The sequence below is a fragment of the Ceratotherium simum genome, chromosome 11, assembly GCF_057802395.1.
Source record: "Ceratotherium simum simum isolate JZ-2026a chromosome 11, ASM5780239v1, whole genome shotgun sequence".
Classification (NCBI taxonomy): domain Eukaryota; kingdom Metazoa; phylum Chordata; class Mammalia; order Perissodactyla; family Rhinocerotidae; genus Ceratotherium; species Ceratotherium simum.
In genome coordinates this window covers 51735501-51758404 of record NC_141910.1, presented here as the reverse complement: position 1 = coordinate 51758404, position 22904 = coordinate 51735501, and the positions used below count along the sequence as shown (strand labels likewise).

Below are 22904 nucleotides of genomic sequence, written 5' to 3'. Positions count from 1 at the left end.
GCTTCTGGCCCAATTGATAAGGAGCCGCTGTCCCCAGAGTGTCTCCTGCTTGTTGCCTCAGGCAGCCTGACTCCCTCCCTGGTTCCCCCTGGTTTTCCTCATAATCCAGCAACCAAAATGTTAACCCCTCACAGGGCAGAGATCTCAAGGATCTGTGTCTTGCACAGACAGCATCAGTTCCGATTGGGGTTGGTCTGTGCAATGCCTGACTAGTTAAATATTAAATGAGTTGACTATGATCCCTGGGAGTGTTTGTAACCAACACAGAGCGGGCCATAAATGTTAACAGTAAACCCACTGAGATATTGTTGCTTTCCACCTCTTTCATAGCCTTGGAGGGTCAGGTCCTGCACTGTGGCCAGGGAAGGCTGTAGAGTGGGATAAACAGAAAACATCTTTGGTTCATTTGTTTCCTAGGAAGCCATCCTCCTGGAAGGCTGTTAGTCAACCAGCCCTGCCCTACTGTAAAGTGTGAGTTTCTTAAGAACTTGAAAAACCTTTCCCAACTTTCAGCAAGTCAATCCAGATTGACCCGCAGAAGAAGATGCACATCTGATGTGGATGTTAAAACACCCTCAAGAGAGGGAACCCATGCCCATCAATTGGTGACTGGATAAACCACATGTGGGATGGCCACACAGTGGAATGCTATTCCCCAGTAAAAGAGAACAGACCAGGAGACAGGCTATAAGATGGATGAACCTCAAAAATATTATGCTAAGCTAAAGAAGCCAGACAATAAGTTAAAGAGCTCGTGATTCCATTCGTATAAATGATTCCATTTATAGGAAATGTCTAGAATAGGCAAATCTACAGAGACAGCAGATTAGTGGTTGCCTGGGGCTGGGAGTGGGAATAGTATCTACTGTAAACCAGCAAAAGGGCTCTTTTTGGGGTGATGGAAATATTCTAAATTGGATTGTGGTGCTCTTTGCAGAATTCTATAAATTTGCTAAACGTCATTGACATGTACACCTAAAACAGGTGAATTTTATGGTACGTAAATTATAGCTTGATAAAACTTAGAAAAAAAGGAGAGAGAGAGGGAACCCAGACAATAGAGTGTTGGCAGCATGGGGGAACAAGAGCAGAAAACAGGAGCGTGGGCAGGAGTGGGAGACTGACAGTGTGGAGGAGGCGGGGCAAGGAGGGCACAGGAACTAGAATGTTAACAGAGGGAAGAAGGGCATATAGGAAAGAGACAGGCAGGAGAAAGAATGTTCACTCACAATTTTTGCAGTGAGGACAGCAAAGCTTTACAGTCAATGAGTGAACTGCTGCTGGGGCTGGAAGCCCCTGTTATACCCATGAGCAGATGACCTCTGATCAACATGTAGAAGAGTTAGACTTTGGCTTGGTTACTCCTGGCCAGAACAATTATTGCCTCCTGTGGGGGAAAGACTTGAAATCAAAAGCAAACTTTTATCTAAATAGTACATTTGTGATTGATTATTCTCAACTAAACTACTCAGTAAATCTGTCTATGCCTTCACCTATCTTGTGCAATCTGATCATTCGCAAATAATCCTTCCTGTTTGAAAGTCACAATTAGAGGGCACAAATCCGGTTCAATTCTAAAGAGGAAATGCCTGACTCTGTTGTACCCATGGCCAACCCCATTGGTGCCCTTCAGGCCTCATTCCTCATGGTGGGGTCTACATGCCCCCCTTAGTCAGGATGGACCAGCAAGGAGGGCTGGTGTTTGGTTGGGCATGGAAGGAGGAGCGCCCAGTGGAGAATTCCCAAATCCTCTTTCAAGACACCTGGGCAGGATGGATGAGTGTGTATGAGGGATGGCCAGCACAAGAACCCACCCACTTGTTCAGCCAGCTCTCGGCACTTAGGCATATGCCTCTGAGAGGCATCTTTTATTATGACCCTGACAAGCATAATGACCTTGATTATGACCTATTGAATTGATTTTCATTTCATACACACCTATCGAGTATTAGCCCCTATTTTAGGCCTATGGGGGATTCTAAGAGAAATCAGATGGGAATGCCCCATTCAAGTTGCTTACTGTCCAGTGGAGAGAGGAAGAGTGTATTCATTAGTGTAGAATAAGATACAAGGAGGTAAATGCCACAGAAGAGATGCATATAAAATGCCCTGAGAGCTCAGAGGAAGGAGGAATTCCACCAGGCTGGGGAGATAGGGAGCACTTCACAGAGGAGGTGGTATTTCAGTTGGTTCTGAAGGAAGGAGAGGACTCAAAAATGTGGATATGAGGATGCATAGCAGTGATGAGAGGGCATCTCCAGTAGAGGGGCGTGTCAGAGCAGGAAGGGCGCCTCTGGCTCAAGTGTGAGGGGTGTGGAAGGAAGTAAGATGGTGAGAGGCACATGTTCTTACACACCTGCATCAGGTTTCTCCATGAGTCTCGGCAAATCACAGCCACGGTTTCCCCAGATCTCCACGGGGAACACAGTCCACAGATGACCTCCTGGCTTGAGCCTGTATAACCTCAGAAAAGCCAGGCCCGGGATTCTCAAGTGGCAAACGGAGGCCTTAATACTGCTGTCTTGTTCTCTTTACAGCCAGGGTCGCCAGGGTTAGGGAGATGCTGCTCCTAGGCAGCAAGAGAACAGGCACATGGAGCTACTTGGAGACGGTGACTAGAAAGGATCATGTTCCTGGGGGGATTAGCAGTGGGTAAAGGCCCCACAGCCCACCTTTCCAGTTCTCCACTCTGGGTCATCATCTCCTAATCTGTCATCCACAGGCCGAGGGGCCACGCTAGGCGCTGATCTCAGTGCTGAGCACTTCATGCGTGTACCTTCCAGGAGGGCCTGGGGGTCCTGAGCAAGTAAACTACATGTGTGTGCCTATTTACCGTGGGGGAGAGGGACATAATCCCTATGTCCCGTACACGGGCCCTTTCGGGGAAGTTGCACATCTCCCCTCCCCTCCCTGCACTCCTGCCCTCTCTCTGCCTTCCTTCTTTATTACTGAGAGATTAGAGCTGCAAAGTTCTCAACCAGCCACTGGCCCTCTTATTATTGATGGCATAATGCAAGCTGGGGCTGGAATGGTTTCTAAATAGAAGAGTTTCTAAAGCGCTCTGCGAGGCAACGGCAATGGCAGCTGCTGTTTAAAAGAGTTTGATTGACACTGAGAATTGCACATATTTTGAGTCAGGAACACACATAACAATCAGGGAAGGCTCAATCAGATGTCGAATCAGATGGAAACACGTAATGCTACCTCCATCCACCCAGGAGGCCACATTGCCAACCCTTCCCCAAATGCTCCAGGCTCCAGAGGCTGCAGGGAAGGGACAGGTGGGACAAAGGTGGGTCATGCTGGGGCGTGGGGAGGGCAGGGGTGAAGAAAGGCAGCCTGGGAATGGGGTCTGGGGATGGTAGGTGTTGAGGCAGGGAGGGGACAGAGGAACCAATGTAGCAGTTTCTTTTCTGTGGGAGCACTGACCAAGAGACCAGGTGGCCATCAGGGCCACCCAGGTTCAGGCTTCTCTGCTTTGAATGGTACCTGATTGTATGCCTTTACCTGAACCTTAGGTGAAGAAGAGATTGCTCCTGGCTCTGCTCACCCTGTCCCTGTTGGAGGTGGGCAAGACTTCCTCAAGGCTTTCAGAGCCTTTCTGGTCCAATCACTCTTTCCTGTTGAGCCCCCCCAAAAGTATAGATACCAAATCACTCTCCAGAGTCAGCCACAGCCTCAGGTCTCAAGTTCTAGCATGTACCAGGCAGATTGCTCTGAGACTAAGAGGAACTTCTAGCATGTATCAGGTGGAATGCTCTGGATCTGAGGAAAAGTTCTAGCATATACCAGGCATACTGCTCTGGGTCTGAGGAAAAGTTCTAGCATGTACCCAGTGGACTGCTCTGAGACTGAGAGGAAGTTCTAGCATGTACCAGGTGGACTGCTCTGAGTCTGAGGAAAAGTTCTAGCATGTACCAGGTGGACTGCTCTAGGACTGAGGACAAGTTCTAGCATGTACCAAGTAGACTGCTCTGGGTCTGAGGGAAAGTTCTAGCATGTACCAGGTGGACTGCTCTGGGTTTGAGGGAAAGCAAGGCCCATGCCACATTACTGTCAGGATCGCAGAGGCCAGGTGGTTCTCAAAAACATATAGGTTACTCCACTACTCCTTATCTCAAAGCTTTAGCTCTGTGTGGGGAAAGGAAGCTGAGCCCCCATGGCTAGAAGATCCTTGCCCTCCCTCTCTGTGCACAGCCTGGGCAAGGAGAAGGGAAGAGCCAGCTCTTTGGGGCTGTTCCAGCTCCCTCACTGATCTGTGCTATTTAAGAACATGGTAGCTGAGCTCCCCTCTTTCTAGCCCTTAGCAGTGGAGATTTCACTTCCTGCCCCTCAATAGTTCACACCTGCTCAGCGCTTTTGGTTTCTCCAAAGAAGATACTTTTGATTGTACGGGTTGTTGTTGCTTTTTCTCTTTTTTTTCCAGCCGCTGGGGTTTGGAGCTTGTTGCTAAAACAGACTTGGCTAGAGATCTTGGTTGGAGCTTGGCTTTGCATAAAGAATGCACTCCCCAAGTCTGTCTTGCTCTGCTTTACAGAGAGGCCTGTTGAAAATTGGCCCTGGGGGGATTCTGGGAGGTGGCCATTGATGCAATGGGCCAGGCTTAGAGGGGGTGGCCTTGGAATTGGGTGTCTCCCAGACCCACTGGGCAGATCTCTGCATAGGAAATGCTGATGCTGCTCATGCACAGCTCAGAAAATGCACAATCTCATTCAGGCAACAGACTGTTAATGGACAGTAAATATAATGCCTTATTTGCCACCCTGCCAGCCTTAGGGATTGACAAACCTAATTATGTTCACTTAATGATTTTAAGTAGCTAACAAAAAGGTGTGAGTCTGAATGTGGACTAAGGGAATAGGAACGCTTTGGAGAGAGAGAAAGAAAGAATGGCCAGACTGGGTAAAAGATATTTAAAGGATAGGCAAATTCCTCCATCCACCATTTAGTGGGCTCAGAAGGAGGGAGCGTTCTGCATCCCTTTTCACAGTTGGGGCTTGTCTGGGGTCTGGCTGCTTAGGATAGAGCTGGCAGATACTGCCAAGGAAAAACACTTTCTCCAATTTCTCACTGCACAGTTGATTTGCTGGGCAAAAGTCTTCTAAAAGGGACTGTCACAAAGCTTGAGTCACGGTATGCATTTCTATTAGAAGAATGTATGTGATGAAAAAGCCCTGCGGCATCCATCCTACTATCTGCGAATTTGACTTCAGTTACTGAATGAAGAGGAGGGGCCGATGGCCAGCTTTGGGTTCCTGGGACCAGCCCTGGCTGGGTCAACACGGCCAGAGCTGAACATGTGCATCCTGACTCTAGGAGACTTTGGCTCCGGCACAGGCAAGTGGGGATGGGCTGGACATTCAAGACTCAGCAGTTGGGGGAAACCCCTCTCCCTATTCAGTCCCATCTCCCAAGTAATTTACTATCTCCTGACTAGGTTTCCCCTCCGGGCATAATGACACCACTGAGCAGTGAGGGGAAGTCGATACAGAGTGATTTGATTCCAGTGCTGCCAAGGGCCAGAGAGATCTTTCTTAACGAATCTGGCTTCCGTGAGGGAGCCTTTTGGAGTGGAATAGGGGAAAAAGGAATTTTCAGTCAGGCTGAGCAAGCATAGAGAATTACTCAGACTTCAACAGTCTCAGTCCCAGGTTTCCAGGCATCGGCTGTGCTCACTTCTGGAGGCTGAGACTAAAGGATATGGTTCGCACATTTGCCCCACATGCCACCAATGGTTCCCACATTTGCCCCCACATGCCACCAATCAGAAAGCCCACCACAGGGATGTTTCACCAGCCTGCAGGCAGGGAGAAGCCCTTCTCTAGCAAGTTCCCATTTTGCTCTTTCACACTCTCGTTCTATGTCACGTGGATGGATCTCTCCCCAGGCCCCAAGCTTTGATGGGGAAAGGCCAAAGGTGAATCTTGCTTCCTGGAGCCCTGGTCCAGCAGAGGAGGTGACTGAGCACAAAAATATCTGCCTCACAGGCTGGAAGGTGTCAAGTGCCCTGAGGGAGGAGAAGTAATGCCTTTCTTCAAGGGGTGGGGTGAGGGGGGGGGCGCACATGGGGGAGGTGGGGGAAGGGGGGAGGGAGAGAGAGAGAGTACATACACATGAGCCCACGAGTCTTTTCCTTGGGCTGAACGTCCCTGTCAGAGTTACTTAGGCTAGATTATCTCTGGGGGGCCAGCACAAGAGCCAAAGAAGAAAGGGCAGGGACCTCTTGGGAGTATCATCTGACTTGCCAGGTCCCACAGAGAGACAGCAGCAGAGGCAAGAGGAAACTCAGTCCTCTGGCTTCCCAGGCCACTTCTTTCACCGTCCCTTGCTGAGCTATCCAAGTTCCTTAATCTCATTTAGTCTCCTACGTTCTCTACACTATTTGTGAAGTAAAACAAGCCCCTTGGAGCAATTGGGGGCCTGGAGGGCTGTCCAGAGTTAGAAACTGCCTGCATCCATTCTTCTCAGAGAGACCAGGATGTCTGCTCCGCCTTTCTCGGACACACGGACATTTCCAACACTGGCCTCTTCTTCTGCTGAGCTGGCTTGTGGCTTGGAGGGCTGAGATGGTGCCAGAGATGGCAGCAGTCCCCATGGTGAGAAGACCCAGGAAAAGGGTGGTTGCTGGTTCCCTTCTCCCCTGACAAACATATCTTTATGAGAGTGAATTAGTAGCCTTCTCTGTTTGGTGGAGGCTGAGTTTCAAAAGGCGGAGCGGAGTGAAGACTGGGCTATATCCTTGGTGGGACCCTGGGCAAGTCACCGAAACTTGTTAGGCGCCATCTTGGTTTTTAATAATCTGTCACGTGGGTATTTTCACAGTGGAAGTCGTTCTTTAGCATGGGAGATTCTAGTTCATTTTTCTTGTTTTATATTACATTTTTATTAGGAATCTGTGTTTCCTCAGGCAGTATTATAAGTTACATATCTCCCTCTCTGCCTTTGAACAAAGATTATTTGCACACCTACTATGAGTGAGGCACTGTGTCTACAGCTGGGAGTATAGAGATGCATAAGGCATGGACCTTGGCCATGAGGAATTCAAACAGATTTATAATTCATATTATTCACTGTATAGGGGATTTCCAAAGTCCCTTTTACTTCTGCCTCCATAGAGCTGGAATCTACACAATCTAGGAAAACATTGAATCTGGGCAGTGAGAGAGAAGTCAAGAAAGACTTTGGAGAACTGAGTGCTAGGACAATGGTAGAGCCATGGACAGAAGAATCACTCAGGAGTGGGGTGTGGTGGGGGGGCCACGCCGAAGGTGTGGGTGGGATGCCAATCAGGCAGCTGGAAACCCAGGTGTGGGACTCAGGTGGAAATAAAGACTATGAGTCATCTGCAAGGAGGGGAGGGTGGAGGCTGTGAACGTCAATGAGGTTCTTGGAGAATAGCATATATGGAATTAGATTCTGCCGTGCTTCAAATGTCAGCAGCCCAGTTACTTAAATTCTAGACTTTGTGTCTGGAGAGAGAAGGAGCCGAGAGTACAGGGCTACATTTTCAGAGGCTCTAAGAGTTATGAAAAAGATATGCACCTGTTGACTTGTAAACTGAGCAGTGAATATCACCACGAAAATCTGAAGCAGATCTGAACACCCTATTATTCTAAAGGTGTTCACTTATTGCCATTTTGAGTGACTACTTCTTAAACCAGGCTCCCAGGCCGTATCTGTCTCACTGCTTTGCACTCTTGATTGTGGAAGCTTAGCAATCAAAAGCAACAACTTGTCCCTAACGTCACAGTAAATCAGTGTTAGAAATAGGATTTAAAGCTCAGAATTGCTAATCTGCTCCTTGCTCCAATGATCTGGGATATTTTCTGAGAAACAGGGCCGGTTCCTTAAAGAGTTATGAATGTTTGATTTGTATATATCAATGCTTGGTTGCACATTGCATTGCTGAACCACCAGCTACATCTCTCCCCCTCTTTTCAGAGAGCTGACCTAAAATTAAGGCTGTCCTGGGGCCAATGGTGCCATTTGGAAGGGAGCAGCAGAAGGGACCTCTTCTCCTCCAGCTCCCCTTCCCTCTTTCTGAGCCCTACTTTGAGGCTCAGATCATTTCATATTCAGTCCCTCACAAGAACCTCCAACAGTCTCCATGCTCTGGTGTCCCATCCTCCCGCCCATCTCCGTGCTCAATGGCTCTCTATTCCCTACAGCTCAGAGTCCAAAATACTTGGCCTAATATCCACACTCATCCTCTCCTGAGGAGTTTGCTCAGGATTCTCTGACACAACCTTGAACCCACATAAAACAATCCTGTCTCTAAGCCTCTGCTCATCCTGATGACCGTCTCTGGAATGCCCTTGTTTCTTTCCCATTTCTTAAGACCTAAATTTTCCTCGAGATCCATCTTATAATAATCCCATTTTCTCCACGACGGCTTCCCTGACACAGGGAGGTCACTGCGCCATCTGAACATCAGCCATGCTCTGTGGGGCCCTGCACAACGCTCCACATGTTACTGTTTGCCTTTCAGTGCATATGCTCTGTGTGACCCCCCCAGCATGCAGGCCCTGTGACCCAGCAAGAGGCTGGGTCATACACCCCTTTCCATCCTCTGTACTTGATTGGGGCTTAAAATATGTTTGCTGACAACTTGACAGCCAATGACACTTCTCTAGTCACTTGATTCCCTGTGTTGCCCACAAGACATCTGAATCCGACATTTTATGCCAGTGACTTGCAAATCTGGTTGAACATCAAAATCAATTTGGGAATGTTTTAAAAAATATAGATTCCCAGACCCAATGTGTGATCTATTGAATTAGAAACTCCATGTATGGGGCCCAGACTCTGCATTAAAAAAAAAGTTTTCCAGGTGATCATAATGTTCAGCCAAATTTGTAAACAATTATCCTATGATGTCTGCTAGCTTTAAACCTTTTCAAAGTACTTTTTCCTGTTAATTTATTTTTTTGTTTTTAGAAAGGAAAAATGCAGTAAGAGAAATTATGGGGTTATTTCTGCTAGAAAGTGAGGTTTTGCTGTATCATAAAATTTTGGGAATGAAACATTCATACCTTAGAATGGATCCTGGAATTGATTTCAGCCTTGAATTATGAAGGTTCTTGGAGAAGACTGAGCATTGCTTGGAGTAGCTAAATAAGGAATCAGTGTTCTCAAGTGACACTCTGATATATGCCCAGAGAGGGGGCTGTATTCCTTGGCTTACCCCATGATACAACATATCATTTTTTTTTTCATCAAACCCATTTCCCCTTCTTCTGGGCACACAGCTAGGCTACATTCCCCGGCATCCCTTGCATTAAGTATGGCCATCTGACTGAGTTCTAGCCAATAGAAAGTGAGCCGAAGTGATGATTCATAAAAATTTTCCTATATGAGATCCCTCATGCTCTTCCCCCATTGGCTGTCTGAATGCAAAGGATTACGAAACTGAAGAAAAGAGTGGAGCCACTGGGAGAAGGAGTCTGGGTCCCTGAATGACCAGATGGAAGGCCACCCACCAACTAGCACATTCATTTTGGATTTCACATGAGCAAGAAATACATTTCTTTTTGTATAGCCCTGAGGATTGGAGGTTTAACGTTACTTTGGGTAGTGCTACCACAACAAACATATCATGTAGCACAAGGCTACTTACTCAGGTGTGTTCAGTGCACCTGATGTGGTTGGGTTGATGACTAACCCACTCCTGGGGATGGGGTGATGGATAAAGTTAGCCCTTGGCTGGCTGCGGGACTCTGAAGTACCCTTCCCTCACGTTACCGCCTTCCCCACTGCACACTCAGCGCCACTCCAGGACTAAGGACACGCCTGAGTGAGGCAGACTGGATTTAAGGAGCGTGGTCTAGTGCTCTGGGATGCTAGTTCCTGCCTCCCTCTGGGAACGTAAGGAGAGCAAAGCCAAGTTTCTAGCAAAGGGCTTTGAGCCTGACGGGTTTAGTGACTGCAATTCACCCTGTTTGGCCTAAAACTGCCCTGGAGCCCATCATTTTCTCTCAGTTCAAAGAACTGATTCAGCCTAATGTTAATAAGCATGTCGAGGGCCCAGCCCCAGCAGCTTCAGGAAGGGACACAGCTGGGTAGAGGGAAGAGCGCCTTTTGTGTTGTTTTCTTCACCCACTGCGAGGAGGCCCTGGAAGGGCTGGGTTTTGCCTGTGTATACGGACTCAGAGCAGTCAGACTCACCTCAGGAGGAGCAGGCGCCACCCTAGGAAAGCAGAGCCTTGAGATCTGCCCCTCCCCTCTGCCTCTACCTCTGACTTTGGAGCCTGTGGGGCTGCTCCAGAGCGAGTCCCTACTGTGCGTCTGTTGATAGTGAACGAATGAACAAATGCAGACCCACCCTGAGCAACAGTCATTGTTCTCTGCTTCTGTTGGCATGGGCATATCTGGCAAGGGAGAACCCCAAGCTGGCTCCTAGAGAGGTATCTGTTTGGATGCGAGGAGCCCCAACAGCTGTGGCTTTATTGGGCCTCATGCCATTCTCTCTCTTTGTGCCTCCCCCCACCCCCCAGCCCTTTCTGCCCTGTGATGCAACAGTCTTGTTTTCCTGCCAGCCTCCCCTAATAGATGACGTTCCTAGGGGGCTGGGGCTGTATCGCTTGTCTAGCTAAGCCCATCACCTGGCACTGAGTAGGGCAGTCAGTGTTGGCTGGATAAACAAATACATAATACCTAGATGACTTTGGAGGTTAATACTGTTTCACACTTGAGCATCTTCACAGAGTGCTCTCTGGTAAAGTGGAAGGAGATGAAGCAGGAGCTCTAAGGAGGAGGCTCTATGGTTAACTACCTGTAGGACCTTGATTTAACCCCTCTCTGCCTCGGTCTTCTCACCTGAAAATGGGAGATGACACCTGCCCTAGCTACCCAGAGGTGTGGCACAGAGTGGGCACCTCACATTGTGAAGGAGTCAAGCACCTGGAAAGGGAGATTCATGGCTGCTGTGGGTGGGGAGGACCCGGGGGCAGACTGTGAGGAGGTTCAGGAGCTGCTGTGACAGTCAGAGCAGCCTGTCCAGCGAAGGAGCAGCAGGCACTGGCTTGGGGGAGTTTGTAGGGTGTGACATACACTCCTCCCAGGCATCCCTCCTCCTTTGGAAGGACAGGTGGAGGCAAACAGTTACAAATGGAAACTTTTGGAGAAGGGGAGGCAGGCTGAAGGTGAAGAATGCATGCAGGGTCTGACCCCCTGCCGACTTCTCCTAGGGACGGTGTAGCCCTCATAGGGCTTGGATTTTCTGTGTCAGTCCTTATGGAAGTGAACTTCACTCTCTACTAAAGGGTGATTCATTAAATGTATAATTAAATGTATTGTATTTTTATGCTTTTGTTAGACATGGCAAATTAATATATTTGCAAATAAAAGATGCCTATCAGAACCTATGCTCTAGTTTTGGAGTAGAGATACTCAAACATATGCTAGAGTGGTGACTTGAAAAGGCACATGGGAAGGGGGCCATGGTTCCCTGGAAGGAAAACAGGAGACTCTCCCTGTGCTGGTGATGCTACCTGGCTGGAGGCGACAGAGCAGGCGGGCACGGTGTGGCTGGGCAGGGAGTGATCTTTAGCAGAAGCTGGTGGTGGGGAATTAAGATGATGGATTCCAGGGGGTGGATGAAGCAAAGGAAAAAACAGAAAAGTAACTCAAAATGAATAAGAGGTGTGGCCTAAAAAAATCCCAAACCAAAATATTTTGTTAATAACAATGGCTACCATTTATCAAGTTTTCTAGTACGTGCCAAGCACTGGGCGTTCATTTCCTTAGGCATGTACATGGGAAGCAGAATAGCCTGAGGGTTAAGGGAAAATTATTTCACCTCTTTAAACCTCAGATTACTCTTATTAAAAAGGGGATTAATTACAGTATCTACCCCAAGGGGGCTGTTTTAAGGATGAAATGAGATAATGCATGTTAAGTACTTGTTGCAGGGACTGGCACACAGTTAAGTACTCAACAAACGCTGGCTCTAATCATCATCATTCATAACTCCCCATGGCTCTATGAGGAGCTGGGATTCAATTTACAAAAATCTGAATGAAACACAACTTTTTTCTGGGGTGTGTCTAGGCCTGCAAACTAAGGTTCATTGAAAATTTCTGTATTTCCACTCACTGGAATTTACTACTTATCTATTCAGGTAAGAGTAAGTAATGAAAAAGCCCCTCTAATGGCTTTCTCATCACAGAAAGATGCTACACAAAGGGACGGTATTGTTACTGATAAGACCCCATATAAAATGGGGATTCTGAGGATGAGCAACAAGAATGGAATAGGAGAGAAATCTTGGCTCTGTGGAGTTTCTGGTCTGAGTACATGAAGACATAACTCTCTTTAACCGATCCCATTTGAAAGATGCATTTGTGAAACGAACCACCTGTCGTTTAGGACAAAGGATGCCAAGGGAACAGGAAATCTAAATATTTCCAGAGGGAAAATTTTTTCTTGTTAGACTATGTATATAGTGTACAGCTAAAAGCCTTTATAATGATAATGCTGGGGAATGGAGCCTACACATTTGCTATAAGTTATGTACTTTCTATTTGGCTGTACAATTGCAGTGATTTGTGGGACATGATTTGACCCATGATGTTTCCAAATACACCTCATAATGAGTTGAACTTAGTGCTTACTTCTGCTCTGTAAGCATGTCAAAGCTTAGGATGGTGTGGGAACATTGTGTTTAATTTAAATATATAAAATAAGGGGAAAGAACTTGTCTTTCTTCCATTTTGAGAAAAAGTAGAATTAATTCTGACACAAAGGGTAGCAATTGAATGGAGGGGGAGGAGCTGATGAACTGGGGAGAGAATGAAGAAAACTAGTTACATGAGGTAGATATAAACTAATGAGATAACTTTTAAGCACACATCCAACCAATGTTTGAATTACTTCAAAATTACCTTGAGAGCACATATCTGTATTCCAGGAATGTTGCCACTGCTCAAAACATCTTGGGCACTGCTCTTGGAGACTTTTCCTGTTACCTTTTATAGTATGGCTGTACAGTTAATATCATTTCGTAATGATGACAGACTATGGCATTATTTCTATCACTTTTCCTATTTGTAAAGGGGCAGAAGAAATATCATTCCATGAATCAATGTCCCCCTGTCATCAGCCTTTATATAGCTATGGCATATTCTCTGAGCCTTTGCAGAAGGACTACTTTGTGGTAGGATCAATCTGAATATAGCTCTTTGCTCTCAAGTGTTCAGGTCTAGATCTCCCTACTCGCGAGGACCAGGGCACACAATTAAGATCAAAGTCTTTCTTATAAAGTGATTCCGACAGGACAGTGACCAGAGACCAAGAAAGCACAGGTACCAGGCAAGTCTCTAAAGAGAATTCCTTGTCACAAGAGTAACAAATGCTGTTTGGGTTCATCTGATGGGACACAGGTGTTGCTTTCATATACAGAATACTTTGCAGTAGTATTTATTATAATGTGATTTTATCTGTTTTGTTAGACACAGGTTGAACAGAGGAGGAATGTTAGATGGATTCCAACATGTGAAATTCTCAGTTACTTCAGCTGGAATTTGGAAATATATGCAATTTCTCTCATTTCATCATTCTGTTAACACATGTTTGTTGGACATACTGGGTGTTAGGCATGGTACTAAATGTTCAGCTAACAGTGATATATGACAGACCTGATCCCTGCCTTGTTGGTGTGTATATTCAGATATTAAAAAAACAGGTAGTAAAGAGTGACAGGTTAGAATAGGGATGTTTCAAGAGCCATGAGAATATGTTGTGGGTCTAGGGGTCTGGGGAAGCTTCTTCAAAATTGAAGGAAGAGTGGTAGAGATGAAAAGTACAAGAAGAAAATTTCAGGTGGAGAGAATGGCAGGTGCAAAAGCCTGGAAGTAAGAATTTAGCATGGTACAACTGAGTTGAAAGAAAGTCGGTGAGGCTACTGGGTAGAATAATAGAGGAATAATGGTATGAATAGGGGATGGTGAAATTAGGTTGGACAGACCACACGTGGCCTAAATAAAGGTCTTATTAAAGGAGTTTGAACAGCACCCTAAAACCCACAGGAAGCCATGAAAGGATTTTTAAAATGGGAAAATGATTATATTTACATTTCAAAAAGTTTATTCCGGCTGCCTTGTGTAGACTGGATTGGGTGGGGACAAAAAATGGAGGCAAAGAGACAAGTTGGGAGGTCCCTGCTGTATCAAGGCAAGAGGACAAGGCAAGAGGCAAGAGGACTAGCTTAGGCTAGTTTCATGTGATGTCCAGGGGCTATGACCACTGTCTAGAGCCCGAGAGCACTTTAGGGCTTACCTGTAAGCCCTAATGAAGTCATTTTAAAAAAGGATGGGGAAGCTAGGAGCAGAGGTGATTTGGGACGGCATAGGGAATAAAGTTTCTGCCTCTTCCAAGGCCATGGTTGGGGAGCTGTCCAGGAGGCGGGTGCTGAAGAGCTGATGCCAGGACCTGCCTAAGGAAGCTTCATGGGAGGGGAGCAAGCGGTGCAAGGTGCTAACGCCTACCTCAGGGTCAGAAGGAAGGGAGTTGGTCTTTCTTTATCTTTTATCCATTTTCTTTTCCTCTTTACATTATTTATTTCCTTCCTCTGCCTTCTTTCTCCTCCCATTTTCATTTTCTGGCAATCTGGGCAGCTATAGCTCTCTCTCCCTGGAAGAGAGAGGGAAGAGTGTGCCTCTTGCTCCTCCTCCATCAGTGAGTTCCCCTTATAAGGATTCTACAGAGCATTGATGACGGCAAATTTGTAAGAATCCTCACTCCATCTTAGAGTTGGATGACTGGTTATTATTGCTAAATTGGCCATCCCAGCCTCTTCTGAGGCATTAAGTGGGGAGATATTGTTATTATTATATTATAGATATTATTAGTTATTACTGACTAAGTATTTACTGTAGGCAAGGCAGTTCACCAAGCACTTTACTCCCCCAAGCCCCTAAGAGGTAGATTTTATTATCTCTGTTTTATAATCATGGCTTGACTTAGAAGATTAGTGGTTGTGATTTGTGCTATTTATTCAATAAATTATCTGAGGCTACCTAACTGAGAGCTGAGGGTGGAGGAAGTGGAAAATAAAATTTATTAATATCTACTATATATAGATGCTTCTGATAATCATTTTATTTAGTCTCATTACAATCCTGCGAAGTTGTACTGTTATTATACTCATTTTACAGATGTGGACACTGAGGCTCAGAGAGGTTCCGTAGTTGGCTGAGGTCACACAATTAGTAAGTGGCTGAGCCAGTTTTTAAACTTGGGACTCTCTGATTCTAAAGCCTATGCTCCTTTATCCACAGTGCTACTTTAGTTTTATAGGCCAGTTATATCTACAGTCTAGCTGGATTTTAGGAAGGAAAAACTGCTATGCCTCATTCTCTGCAGTTCCATTTGCCTCTGGGTCTTGAGGCCTCCTATATCATCTTGGGTTTGAGGGGGCAGCTTCCCACATCAGAGCATAGCAGTGGTGTGCAGGCTTCCGGTGAATGGGGACACCCGTGTGTTCTGTAATTGCACACTTATTAGGTCATAAGGCATCCTCAGACCAAGCTGGCCTTTGTCTGAATCCCCACTGGACAGTTTGGTCTCAGTATCAATATTGGATACGTCAGTCTGGTAAACAGCCTTTAACAGGAAGGAAGGAGGCTGAGAACAAAGTCTCCTTCAAATGAAACTCTAGCAGATGGGAGTGAACAGTGTCAACATCTTACTTGCTTTAAATCCCCTGGAGTGTCTATGACAGCGAGAGGACTTGCTGGATTGAGGAGGAAAAAAATCCCTTTGATTCATCTGAATTAATTTAGCATCTCCCAGGAGGGAGGGCTCTGGCATCATCTCCTGTTCTCCATCCCCTGCACACAGCCCCCACAATCCCACAGGACAAAAGACTAGTCTATGGTGGGGAGTGCCCACACTGCCCCTTCCTTCACTTTAATTAAATCCATTTGTCCTGTGGGCAGCACTGAGTCTTGGGATGTCCAAGGGCTTTGATCTTTAACCCACACACATCTGAAGGAGTGGGAAGCTGGTGCCCAGAGTGAGGACGATGGCTTCTTCCTATGACAGCACAGCTCGAGTTATAAGCTCTTGAAAACAGCAGACTCTCTGAAGTTTAGGTAACCAATCTGAGACCCAGCTTTATATTACAAAGCTGGGTGCCAATTGAAATACCCTCTGCCTTGACTTAAGCCCTTTGCCCTCATTTTTTTAAAGTAGATCCACTAGGATGGCAACATGAACATGTTTTTAGGAGTTTAATGCAGAGGCTTCTCTGGATTGTAGGGACATTTAGCCCCTTCCAGATCCATTTATTTATCCCCTTTATAGAAATGACCTGCTCCCCCGTCCAGCCTTTTTTGTCTGGAACAGATCAGCACCAACTGTCTGGGGTTCAGTATGACACAGCAGAGCGTCACATGAGCTGCTGTGCCGGGCCATCTTTACTCAAGCACTGCTTGCTCCAGGCCGACTGCAGGTGGCAGACTGGTGCCATCCTGGGAGACAAGTGGCAGCTGAACTTAGTGGTTACTGCTCCATTTTAGAGCCACATGGAGTTAACGATCTTCTAGTCCAACCCTCTCGGTTTAAAGATGAGGAAACTGAGGCCCAGAGAAGTTCAAGGTCACAAAGGTCATTAGTGATAGAACCCAAATAGGAACCAGGGCCTCTAGTAGAAGCACTCCTCTGTTAACTGAAGAATTTGTCATCCACCTGCCCCAGAGATCTGACTCCACAGAGCACTGGACTTGGACCAGCCTGAGCGCCAGTCCTCACTCTGATGCCAACTTGCTGGTGCTTCACCTCTTTGGTTCTCAGCAGATGAGAAGCTCGTAAAAGCGCAGGAATGGGGAACATGATAAGGCCTGTCCTACCTACGTCACAGGTTTTGTTGTTGTTAATAAGGAATACATAATATGTCAAATGGGAAAGTAAGGCAAAAATCCATTAATTAAGAGAAAATGCTGTATACATACGAAGTCTGATTATTATTTGGGAAAAATATGAGTTGTTCAATTTTGTTTCTTCCTACAGATACTGGAGGCAGCCAACCAGGCCAGGTCAGAGATGTGAGAAATAAATGCTCACTAGCATGGAAATCCCTTGGAGAAACTCAGTGATTCCTGTAAGTATGCAGAAAGTATGTGTGTGTGTGCATGCACGTGTGTGTACACATTTGTCTGTGTGCACATCTGGATGTGTGTCTTGGGTAGAGGTATGGGGGCAGGGAAGCCATGGCCCCCTTTTGCATTTTGGCTGATGGAGGGAAAGGGAGTTATGGGGATGGTTAGAGACCCACCTGTCGGCCACATCGAGGAGAGGCAGCACTGTCCACTGCCACAGGCTCAAGCCTTCATTGGTGGCCACATGCCAGACCATTCTGCTTTGTTCCTTCCCGGTTTTGTTTTCCACCAGCACCAAGGAGACGTTTCCCCTTAAGACTCCACGGATGAGCCAGGACATTCGGAGCTGCAAGGGAGAGAAGAGCCAGAAGGACAAGGTGTTAATGTTGAAAGGAAATCTTAGGTCTCCTTCCTGGAATTCTCGACTGAAGCCTAAAGGATTTTGCTGGATACTCGGCTGAGGTTTGCCCAGTGACGATAGCTGGACACCCACTGCCTGATCTCACTCACTGTCTCCCAAAATAGCTTTCATTAAGGTTCAAGGAGCTGGGAGGGGCAACTGATGGCCAATTTTGGAACTTTGTTCAGATTGATGTCATCATCCTAAATTTCACAAGATTCTGCCTCTGAGGTGATATCAATATCAAGATACTCTGAGGTTTTTTTTTTTATTTTTTGTGGGGAAGATCAGCCCTGTGCTAACATCTGCCAATCCTCCTCTTTTTTTTTGCTGAAGAAGACTGGCCCTGGGCTAACTTCCGTGCCTATCTTCCTCCACTTTATATGGGATGCTGACACAGCATGGCTTGCCAAGTGGTGCATCGGGGTGCACCCGGGATCTGAACCAGCGAACCCCAGGCTGCCGCAGCGGAGCGTGCACACTTAACCGCTTGCGCCCCCGGGCCGGCCCCTCTGAGGGTTTTAAACAAACTTCCTAAGGAGGACCCAAAGATTCTTGTCTGTGGCCCCAATTCACTTTGTGACCTTGGGCAAGTAATTTTGTGACTCAATTTCTTTTAGTGATTTAGATATCACAGATTTTTATTCCTTCCCCAAAGACTTTAATAGTCTAATTTCAACGGTACCATGTTATGTGTTAGTTAACTGGAGACCCTATGACTTGAGACCTATGGCCACTGGTAGGCAAAGGTGAGACAAAAATCTACATATAAAGATCTCTTAATATGGCTGTCTTTCAGAATGAAGATGGCCCACTTTGCCAAAAGGAAGCCACAACCATATGTTTTCATTGTGTCTTTATTAAAGGTTTCTATGACACTGTTTCCTGGACATATGAAAGGGAATCGTAGCTAATATTTCTAAGAAAGTTTACGTGCGGTCATGCTCAGAGGCAGTATATATTATAAACAAGGTCTCTGGTCTTTGTGTTGAAAATAATAGAGGTTGTATGTTTGATAGAAACAATCTATAAACAACATTTAAAACTTAGGATGACTATAGCATATCATTGCCCCAAATATTCCCATTCAGATCCTGTAGTAAAAAACGGCTATTGTAGGAAGGAAGGTAAAATATGTCCTATGGTAAGCTGGAGTTTTCATCAGCTATGGCGCCCCTTTTACTTTGATTCTCATTGTTTGAAGACATGCTTCTCTGTAAATCTCTGCTTCTTTGTCTCCCAGTCCCTGAGCTCATGGTTGCCTCACAGTTTGATCAGAGAGGTTATGTACCATGGGGAGCTGAAGCTAAAGACTTCCCATTCTGTTTCATACAACCTCTTCACTAACAAGGCCACACCTGCATTAGGGTGACCAGGCGCTGTTCTACTTCTGAGAGTCTGAGTCCGGTAAGCCTAGTCTATAACCATAAATCTCTTCACTTATACCTTTCCCATTTCCCCAAATCCAATGCAGCAAATGCTTGTCTCCATTGAGACCTCCCGGGATAATTTAAAAAAGCTGTCAATTTTTTTCTGGTTCCATTTGGCTTTCTTGTGCTGCTGGATGCCATAACTGGAAATTTTAATCCTACTTTTGCTAACTAAACCCTCTCAGCCCTCAGCCCAGGCCCTACAGTGCCCAGCTTGGGATAATGCTTGCCACATGCTTTCTCTCCTTTTGCTCTTTGGACACAGAATATTGTTGATTTGGACTTCCGTGAAATCAGACTGTTGAACCTCAATGCCCTGGACTGTTGGTGGTACTTATTCATCCACTGCTGATTTCCAGAATTGATTTCTGAACACATATAGCACAATAGGTGTTTCAAACTCTTCCTCAAACACTGATGCTGTCACCTCCTGGTCCCCAAATCCTGATCCATTATTTTGATTCCTATTTTACTGACAAAGATTTACTATATCAGGTACAATCTCCTCCAGCCTCTCTTCTTCTTCTTCTTCTTTTCTTTTCTTTTGCAGCAGAAGTGTCTATTTACCCACCTTCTCGCTTCCTTTCCTGTCTTAGAGGAAGATGTATCCTTCATTTTCTTCTATGTTAACCTCTTCTCATTTTACTTCCCCTTAGTCCTTGCTCTCTCAATAACTGCTCCTCCTTTCTCCAGAACCTTCAGAGTCTCTCTATCTTCTGGCTCTTCTGTCTAAAAGTAAGATCAGGTTTCACCTATCCTGGAAAAATATCCTTTATTTGATCCTTCTAGCTCCTCTGGCTTGCGACCTATTTCCGTACCTCCATTCAGATGTCAACATCTTGGATAACTGGTATGTAACTGCTGCTTCTATTTCCTTGTCACCATTCTCTCTTTAATTTCTTTCAACCTGGCTTCTATCCTCATTAATAACAAAGCATCACTCACCATGTCTTTTATAACTTACTCTTTGAACTCTTTCATAGCCTCCTAAAGTGCATCTCCCTCTCCACTTTCTCCCTTCTACATTCTTTTGTCTATCTCTGTCACATTTTCCTGTTTTTCACTGCCATCTGTGACTCTTCAATAGTTTCTCACTCTCTATCAATTAATATCAAGGCATTTACATTCCTCCAGAATCTAAGCAAATCAGCTTTTTAGGCATTCAATGAATATTTATCCAGTATGTATGCTGAGCCACATGTATCCTTTATTCTAGAATGGTCTAAGAGCTCTAGAGTCAGAGAGATCTGGATTCAAACCTATTCTTGCCACTTTGGTCAATTTGAAGCTCAGTGCTCCATTATCTAAGATGGGAATAGTTTTATCTACTTTATAGGATTATAGTGACGACAAAAGGAAATAACAAATAATGCAACAAAGTATTAAAAAGGAATTTTGGCTAAAGTACTGATGCAATAGATATTGCATTTAAAAGAAAAGTCTGAGAACACAACGATGCAGGACTTTCAAGAGACGAGGATGAAAACAGGTTACACAATTCTTAATTCCTCAACTATACTTTGGATATAGAAAAGTTGGTGGTTGATTATTAGCAGAGAGTTTTTGGAATGTGCTTTTGGTGTATCTTGAGTACCATCTCACTTCACCCTCCTGCAAAGAAAGTTCGCTTTTCATCCCAAGTCAAGAGAGAGTGGTTTTAGTGATACTACATTGAACACTTGAAATTTACTCCCATTTTGGGGAAGCACAGTGGATTAGTGTCTATCTCCTACCTGGAAAATCTGAAGTATGAACAATGGGCTGGTTAGCTGCTCTGATGGCAGAACAAAGGTGAAGTGACAGCGTTGGGTAGCCTGTACTCTCAGAGTTTGCTGGGGCAAAAAATGCATGAGCGTTGCACACAGACTAGAGTTAGCATTATATAACAGAACCCATGTGGGTCATTTTAGATCTTGTCCTAGAGGGCTGCTTGGAGGGGTAAATAGAACTCAGCAGAAAGAAGCTGCAGGTATCTCGATATGCTCAAGGGCAGAGAAAGGAGTAACTGAACTCCTGGAATGGAGATGCATAGGTCCTAGTCAAGGTGAAAGATTCCCAGCCATAGTGGAAGGGGTGGGGAGAAAGGTAGATCTCCAAAGAAACCACAGAAGTGTCCCCTGTGAGAAATAGTAAGCCTTAAATATTTGTCACATCCAGAAAATACCAAAGCCAGAGATCACCACAACAGTCCTGGCCAAGTAAGAACTCTCCTGCTCTCCTGGCCTCTTCTCCCTCCCTGTACTTAAGACCTTGAAGGGTCAGAAGTTAGCAAGAGGAAGAAGAGGAGGAGAGCTGGGTGAAGAAGGAGAGAGATCAGTGACCACTCTTTCCTTGATCTCAGGCTCTGCAGTAGGGCCAAATGTGGTAAGAGGAGCGGAGGGAAAGAAGCCCTAACTTTCAAGCAAGATTCAAGTTTTGACTGGATAGGGCATTTTGATTTCTAAATAAGCCTGTGTTTTATGTTGTGAGGTGACTGAAGAACTGTCTGTACTACCTTAGAGCAACCAGGTAAGCAGTGGGGTCTGCCAGAGTTCTCACCCAGTCATCCACACATGGAGGCTCAATGAATCTTGGTTCCTCGACTCCCTCATACCGGTCTACATGCCAGTTTTGCACCTGCCATGAATTTTTCTGCCTTTGTGCTTTTGATCTTTCCATTTCCTCTAAATTCTCTTTCCTTCTTGCCACTTAAGAAAAGTTAAATCTATTTTCTTTTCAAGGAGCCGTTTCTTATCATTTAGCTCAGAAATGACCTCCCCCTCTTCTGAAATCTTATAACTGACGTCATTGGGACCATCACAGGGCATAGCTCTGCTGCCTTATCTTCCCTCCATCCCCTCCATCCCCCTTGGGCTACAAGTTCCTTCAAGGCAGGGACTGTCTTATTCATCTTGAATTCACAGTGGTTGTCAAGGGAGGGCACACAGTAGGAGCTGATCAATGTCAGAAGGCATACAAATGTATACGTATATAAGAAGACTCTCCCATCTTTACCAGGTCCCCCTCTTAGGGACAGAAATCAACTTTCCATCCTGTGAAGCTCCCTAGCACTTTCTTGCATTCTAGAGGTCAGGTTCCAGGAAAGGGGAGAGGATCCACCCACTTTGCAGCCAACTGGATATAGTCGAAACTGCCTAGTTCTCAGCTGCTCTTAGGAAACTTTCAGTTTGAAGTAGAGTCTGCTGGTGGCCTGAGTATGTCAGTGAGATGTAGCCCTGTCATATCAACACTGGGGCCATTGGCCAGCTGACAACTGAGCTTTCCCCATCTCCCTGTGCTATATTTTAGGACAATTGGCCTGAGCAAGAGAGAATTGGGCTGGCTGCCAAGGGATGGTGCTAAGGATGGCATCCTTAGCTCCTGAGGTGGTCCACCAGGATCCCTCTTGGTATCAGTCCATGAGGGAGATGATCATCCACTCATTCAACAAATATTTACTGCATATCTACTATGTGCTGCATGTTATGCACATATTCCCTGTCCTCATGGACCTTATCATCTAGCCAGGAAGTCTGAATTTAAATGAGTAATTGCAATTGTGCTGAGTGTAGCAAAAGAGGAAGTAATTGGAGCCACTTGGCAGTGAAGATATAAGACAGAAGACAGTCAAGACACTTGACATAGACAGTCAGAACTTGGGTCAAGTCAGTCACTTGACCCAACTGCTCAAAGTTATGGACAAAGAGGAGAATTAAAAATTTGACTGTCCTTTCACCTTATAATACCACCACCTGTGTTTATAGCAGAAAACATATGTCTACAGCTAAACTCAAACAAAGCGTGCACTGTTTGAGTTTCAGCAAAGTCTACTTCTAGAAACAGATACAAAAGATTCGGAATAAGATTGCAAACTGGCAGCCAGTGAGTGGCTAGCAAAGTGTGTTTTTTGGCCATTTATTTTTTTCATCCACTGAATGTTTGGTAAGGTGATGTATCTAGGCAGATGTTATTCTTCCTCAAGACACAAGCAGTCCAGAA

At 45.6% G+C, this 22904-nt stretch overlaps 1 protein-coding gene across 1 annotated transcript in view; it reads right to left on the bottom strand.

Moving 5' to 3' along the window:
- ALK (ALK receptor tyrosine kinase) overlaps positions 1–22904 on the bottom strand; it is a 685772-nt gene that overhangs the window by 79196 nt on the left and 583672 nt on the right. The window contains exon 9 of the mRNA XM_087436965.1: positions 17273–17442. Within this exon, the coding sequence (XP_087293091.1) occupies positions 17273–17442 (170 nt within the window). The remainder of the gene's footprint in view (positions 1–17272; positions 17443–22904) is intronic.